The sequence below is a fragment of the Macaca thibetana genome, chromosome 7 (assembly GCF_024542745.1).
Source record: "Macaca thibetana thibetana isolate TM-01 chromosome 7, ASM2454274v1, whole genome shotgun sequence".
Taxonomy (NCBI): domain Eukaryota; kingdom Metazoa; phylum Chordata; class Mammalia; order Primates; family Cercopithecidae; genus Macaca; species Macaca thibetana.
Genome location: NC_065584.1, coordinates 115,470,095 through 115,477,041, shown reverse-complemented (window position 1 = coordinate 115,477,041; position 6,947 = coordinate 115,470,095). Strand labels below are relative to the sequence as shown.

Genomic DNA, 6,947 nt, shown 5'->3' with positions numbered 1-6,947 from the left:
CTTGCATTCTAGGTCATTCACGGTGGGCTGGAACACGCTGGTGTCAGTGCTTCAGGGCTGATTGTTAAATTTTCAGCTGTTAGGCCGGGCAGGGTGGCTCACGCCTATAATCCCAGCACTTTGGGAGGCTGAGGCGGGCGGATCACGAGGTCAAAAGATCGAGACCATCCTGGCTAACACAGCGAAACCCTGTCTCTACTAAAAATACAAAAAATTAGCCGGACGTGGTGGTGGGCGCCTGTGCTCCCAGCTACTCGGGAGGCTGAGGCAGGAAAATGACGTGAACCCGGGCGGTGGAGCTTGCAGTGAGCTGAGATCGCGCCACTGCACTCCAGCCTGGGCGACAGAGACAGAACGAGACTCCGTCTAAAAAAAAAAAAAATAATAATTTCAGCTGTTAAACACAGCCATTATTAAAAGTTAAATAAATTATATAACCTTACAAATAAATTACATTAAAAAGAGAAGTTATAAATACTCAAGACGCATCACTTCCTAATCGCTACCTTTTATTTCTTGGTTCTTGATTATTTCAAGGGAATCAGATAACCGGTGATTAGTACTATCTTTTGGAAAACCCAGCTCAGTGGTTTTCCAGCTGAAACTCCCTCTCTCTGATTGGCAGGAGTCAGCCTAAGTAGAGTTCCACGTGTTGGTTGCAGAAGTCGCCCGCCTTCTCGCAGGGGGCTGTTTGCTCGCTTTGACACTGACTGCTCCCGCAACAAACAAGTTTAGCCTGCTCGCCCTTCCCACCGACTGGGGAGAGAAGTCTCAGAGAGCACAGCAGCACAGAAGGCGTGCGGGGACGCACAGGCGCCTGCCTCTGCGGGCGGGAAAGGAAGGAGGCAGCTGGGTTTCCGCTCCAAGGCTCAGCCCGCCTCCGCCACCTAAGGTATGGGAGCCTTTAAACGTGGAAAGGAAAGGAGATCGATCACTCGAGCCTCCACTTGCCAAGCCTGTGGAAGCGAGACGCGGGGATCGGCTGGGAATGTCTGGAAGCGCCGGCGCGCGGAGCCAGGTGGGAGGTGCGCGGTGGCCGCGCGGGGATCTTGGGCGACAGGGCACCGAGGGAAGGAGGACGCGAGGGCAGCCGGGCCCGAGGGAGCAGGGAGGGTGGCTCGGGCTCAGTCGCGTGGCCCCAGGTGCGCGGCCTTGGCCCTGCAGCGCCCGCCGTGCTGGCCGGGGCCTCGGCTCCGCAGCAGAGGCCGGCGGTGGTGGCAGGCGGCGCGGGCGCAGCTGCCCGGGGCTGGGGCGTTTCATCTGCGCCGGCCTGTGGGGCGGGCATCACCCTGGGCCACGCGCTGATATTCTCCATCATACTCAGAAAAAGTTACTCATACGGTGGTCTTATAAAGGGTCTGAAGTGGTCAAATTGTCCCTTTTTAGAAACGGATAGTTTTAGGTCTTAAAGATGTCCTAGAAATTAGCCTTACAAGCCCGGCTATGTCATTTTATGGTAAGGGACCCTAAGATCGCGTACAGAGCTTGTCGGAGGGGTTTGGGCTTCTGTCTCACGCTCAGGGTTGTCTCTTCATTCCAGGAGACCTTGCTCTTCCACGTTTCAGAGTTCATTTTTCCCCTTGTTGAATTCATAGAAGTGTTTTAATTCATATGTTTCTTCTTGTAGGAAGAAGAAATTGTCTAGACGAATAACATGAGGTCACATAGAATCCCACTTTTGGTGATTGCAAGTCAAGAAAGTAAAAGTAAACCATTGCTATCTTTCACCGTAAATATCCTGTGTTTTATTGCTCAGAACATCCAGTTTTTCTAATACTCGTGATGTCAGAAGGGAAACCTCCTGACAAAAAAAGGCCTCGTAGAAGCTTATCAATCAGCAAGAATAAGAAAAAAGCATCTAATTCTATTATTTCGTGTTTTAACAATGTACCACCTGCTAAACTTGCCTGCCCCGTTTGCAGTAAAATGGTGCCTAGATATGACTTAAACCGGCACCTTGATGAAATGTGTGCTAACAGTGACTTCGTTCAAGTGGATCCAGGGCAGGTGGGCTTAATAAATTCAAATGTGTCTACAGTAGATTTAACCAGTGTTACCTTAGAAGATGTAACACCAAAGAAGTCACCACCACCAAAGAGAAATTTAACCCCTGGCCAAAGCGATTCAGCAAAAATGGACGTAAAGCAGAAGACCAGTCCCTACTTTAAAAGTAAGGATGGTGTGGTGTGCAAACATCAAGATACGCTGAGAAATCGTAGTGTGAAAGTCATTTGTTTGGGAAGCCTAGCATCTAAATTGTCCAGAAAATACGTAAAGGCTAAAAAATCAATAGATAAGGATGAAGAATTTGCCGGTTCTAGTCCACAGAGTTCCAGATCCACAGTTGATAAGAGCCTGGTTGATAACTCTTCAGAAATTGAGGACGAGGATCAAATTTTGGAGAACAGTTCTCAAAAAGAAAACGTGTTTGTATGTGATTCTCTGAAGGAAGAGTGTATTCCCGAACATATGATAAGGGGAAGTAAAATAATGGAAGCCAAAAACCAAAAGGCTACCCAGGAATGTGAGAAATCAGCCCTCAGCCCTGGCTTCTCAGATAATGCAATCATGTTATTTTCACCAGATTTCACTCTTGGGAATACATTAAAGTCTACTTCAGAAGACAGTCTTGTAAAGCAAGAGTGTATCCAAGGAGTGGTTGAAAAACGTGAGGCATGTCGTGAAGAAGTAAAAATGACTGTTGCTTCAGAAGCTAAAATGCAGCTGTCAGATTCAGAGGCAAAATCTCATAGTTCTGCAGATGATGCTTCTGCATGGAGTAACATCCAAGAACCTCCTTTGCAGGATAACAGTTGCTTAAACAGTGATATCCCTTGCAGCATTCCTTTGGAGCAGGGGTCAAGCTGCAATGGTCCCGGTCAAACAACTGGTCATCCTTACTACCTTCGGAGTTTCCTTGTGGTGCTGAAAACCGTACTTGAGAATGAAGATGATATGATGCTCTTTGATGAGCAGGAGAAGGGAATCGTAACTCAATTTTATCAGTTATCAGGTATCTTCCGCACGTGTTTGTTTTCAAGTGTTCATTCCACTTTTGCTGCTCTGATTGGGGCATGGTGTGATGGGCAGTAATCTAGTGACCGCAAGGAGTCACTGTGGTGTTGTGAGTACCCTGTGGGAGTGTTGATGGCAGTCGGAGCATACTCGAAGGTTTTATTGAGAGGGATGCATGGAAAAGAGACAGGATTTTGTCCCAGGTGATGTTTACTCCTGCTGAACTTTGGTTACATTGGAAGCAGCTGTTTTTCGTTTATAGGTACATTTGTTAGTTATAAAACCACCTTTTCCAGCTTAAAAAAACAATACAATGTGACTGAGAAAAGCAGAGTTTGCATTTTGAGCGTGTAATCAGGCTTCCCATTAGGTTGTTTTGTTGTCCTCAAAGATGAAAGTAGAATAAAATACAATACAGGAAAAAACAAACTAACCTGAGGCATGTTTTCTTTCTCCCAACAACATTTTAGATTCATGGACTGTGCCTTTTAAAGACAGGGTGTGGAGGAAATGGAAACTTTCAAGCTGAAATTGGTACATTACAAATATTAGTCCATGCCTCAAGTCCTTGGCAGCCAGGGGTGGCTCCAAGCCAGTAGTGCAGGTTTGTAGTAAAAGCCACCCTTGTGTCCTTACAGTGTTATTCAGAGGGCCATGATGGCTCTGTGGAACCATGTCCCTGAGGGCAGGAAAAAACTTACGTGGTGGTCTCACTGTCCTTTAGTAAAATGCAGCCATGTGTGACTCCTCAGTAGATAAAAAAAGAGAAGAATCCTAAACATTACTATTAATGTTTAAGAGAAGGATTTTTGTTTTAAATTCGCACAGTGGAATTATGGTATTCCTTGTGTTACTTTTTAACAATAATTCTCTGGGCACAGCTATGTATAGTATCCACTTGCATCTCTACTTCTGCTGTTCTCACCAGAAGATGGACATAATAGCACATCGGCTTTTCTATCCAAACTAGTCACAGATCTTTGGTTGGGTGCTGATTGCATTCCTGTGAGTATTTCAGTGATTGGTGGTTCTGTGCTTCCATGTAATTGAGAAATAGGAACAGTTTTCCTAGTGCAAGTCCTGCATATGCATGTGTCTTGCACTCAATGGAGAATCATGTACAATCTGTTGGTGTGTAGAAATAATTACTGCTAATTGTTTTTGCCTTTTTATTTTTTTATTTTTAAGTTCTTTTAGAGACAGGGTTTCTGTCTGTCACCCAGGCTGGAGTGCAGTGGTGTAATCATAGCTCACTGTGACCTTGAACTCTTGGTCCTAAGCGAACCTCCTGCCTCAGCCTCCCAAAGCACTGGGATTACAAGCATGAGCCATAGGCTGGGTGTGGTGGCTCGCTCCTGTAATCCCAGCACTTTGGGAGGCCGAGGTGGGTAGATGGCCAGAGGTCAGGAGTTCGAGACTAGCCTGACCAACATGGTGAAACCCTGTCTCTACTAAAAATACAAAAATTAGCCGGGCATGGTAGCGGGCACCTGTAATCCCAGCTATTTGGGAAGTTGATACAGGAGAATTGCTTGAACCTGGGAGGCAGAAGTTGCAGTGAGCTGAGACTGCACCATTGCACTCCAGCCTGGGCAACAAGAGCAAAACTCCATCTCAAAAACAAAGAAACAAACAAACAAACAAAAAACCCACCAGCATGAGCCATCATGACAGGTCAATTTTGCCTTTTTAAAGAAGAAAGGAAAATAAATGTTGGAAATTTTCAAAATACAATTAAACCATTTTAGAGTTGGCCGAAATTTAAAGATAATCTGGGTAATAGAGAGATTGAAACCAAACAGGTTAATTAGGAAGCTTGGTCAAGATTGCTGGGTTAGAGATGACTGCCCTACTGAAGCTAGACATTTTTTTTTTGGAAAATTATTTCAGATTATTTTCAATTAAATCAGAATAATGCATATTAAGCTAAGAGTGGAGAACAAAATAATTCTGGTTAGGGCTTTTCTGAGGGAGTAGAAATGTTGATGGCTAGAAAAGGGGGAACTTGATTTTAGAAGTTTTAAAATGGCCAATAGGCCGGGCGCGGTGGCTCAAGCCTGTAATCCCAGCACTTTGGGAGGCCGAGACGGGCGGATCACGAGGTCAGGAGATCGAGACCATCCTGGCTAACACGGTGAAACCCCGTCTCTACTAAAAAATACAAAAAACTAGCCGGGTGAGGTGGCGGGCGCCTGTAGTCCCAGCTACTCGGGAGGCTGAGGCAGGAGAATGGTCTAAACCCGGGAGGCGGAGCTTGCAGTGAGCTGAGATCCGGCCACTGCACCCCAGCCTGGGTGACAGAGCAAGACTCTGTCTCAAAAAAAAAAAAATTAAAAAAAAAAAGAAAATGGCCAATAATTGTTACCAAATTTTTAAATGTACTTTCAAAATGGTTTGTACCATAAAATGATGGCCTTATACATGTGGTAAGCGTATGTGTATTTCTAAATAGTACATTTACTCACCTTAGGTTTAAAAGGTAAATGTAGTGATTTTCAACGTTTTTCTTAACTTTATTGCAGTTACTGGTCAGAAGTTATATGTAAGGCTCTTTCAACGTAAATTAAGCTGGATTAAGATGACTAAATTAGAATATGAAGAGATTGCCTCAGACTTAACACCTGTGATTGAAGAATTGAAGAATGCAGGGTTTCTACAGACAGGTATGACTAGTAGAAGGAAATGTGAAATGAAAATATGATCTGAAGAACTGAGCTTCTGCAGAATGGTGGCAGTATTATGGTGCCCTCCCCTGGGTGGTGCCTGGTAACTTACTATTTTTTAATTGAATTTTTAATCTAATTATTCATATAATGCTAAAGCCATTCTTAGCCTGAGTTAAGAATACTAGAATAATGAAAGGTGGTCTGCTGATGTTTTCTGGACTGTGGCAGGTTTAGAACGAAAATCACCTAGAGATAGACATGGGTGTGTGCCACAGAAGAAATACATCCCGGCCAGGCACAGTGGCTCATGCCTGTAATCCCAGCACTTTGGGAGGCCAAGGCAGGTGGATCACGTGAGGTTGGGAGTTCGAGACCAGTCTGACCAACATGGAGAAACTCCGTCTCTACTAAAAATACAAAATTAGCCAGGTGTGGTGGCGCAGGCCTGTAATCCCAGCTGCTTGGGAGGCTGTGGCAGGAGAATCACTTGAACCCAGGAGGCGAGTTCAAGTTGTGGTGAGCCGAGATTGCACCATTGCACTACAACTCGGGCAACCAGAGTGAAACTCCGTCTCAAAAAAAAAAAAGAAAAAATACATCCCTTCTTGGCACTCTCCTTCCAGCAAGAACTTGACTCATCTTAGTCAGAGTCCTCATCTTTATGATAGAATAAAGCTGGTTGTTTGAAACCAGTATTGCCTCAGAGTACTTCATCTGCCCCCCACCCCGTTCACACACATACAGCTCTTCGATTATGCTGATTGCCTGAAGCATTGTCGAATTGCTTTAAGCCTATGTGAACACTAAGGAGAGTCTGTCTTCTGCAGTGATACCTTTCGTTGTCTTGTCAGTAGCATTCATTAAGTACCTACCCATGTACTGGGTACAAAATTGTACTGTATTAGGAAAGGGAAATGTGAGCCTTCGGTTCAAGTTGCTGACTTTTTAGACCAAAATAAGCAAATCAGCCAGATGGTTTCTTTGGGGCAGAGTTTGTTGTGGGGAGCAGTAAGTGGGATGAAGCGAAGTGAGCAGGAAGTGTGTTAGGGTGATTGTTAGGGTGGGGCCGGATGGGGTGGGATGGGGAAAGTTGCGGGAGAGGCATAAAAGCTCAGTGAAGGAGCTTGGATGTGAACGGTTAGTGGTGGGACACAGGACCCTCTGCAGAGCAGCGCTTCCCACACATCAGTGCCAGCAGGGTCACCTGGGGACTTGATACTCAGTCCCCACCCAACTTGGAAAGTGTGCAGATTCCATAAATTCATA

At 45.2% G+C, this 6,947-nt stretch overlaps 1 protein-coding gene across 6 annotated transcripts in view; it reads left to right on the top strand.

Annotated features, from left to right (window-relative positions):
* The first annotated feature begins 698 nt into the window (after window positions 1–698).
* FAN1 (FANCD2 and FANCI associated nuclease 1) overlaps window positions 699–6,947 on the top strand; it is a 42,204-nt gene continuing 35,955 nt past the window's right edge. For 3 of the 6 annotated variants that reach the window (XR_007727723.1, XM_050800106.1, XM_050800107.1), the window contains exons 1-3: window positions 1,234–1,456; window positions 1,628–3,013; window positions 5,538–5,678. Coding sequence is in view for 5 of the 6 variants with exons in the window: in XM_050800106.1 (XP_050656063.1) it covers window positions 1,783–3,013; window positions 5,538–5,678 (1,372 nt within the window). In the remaining variant the exon portion in view is untranslated. Of the gene's footprint in view, window positions 1,143–1,233; window positions 1,457–1,627; window positions 3,014–5,537; window positions 5,679–6,947 lie in introns of those variants that run through there. The other 3 variants (XM_050800108.1, XM_050800109.1, XM_050800105.1) reach the window with 3 other exon arrangements.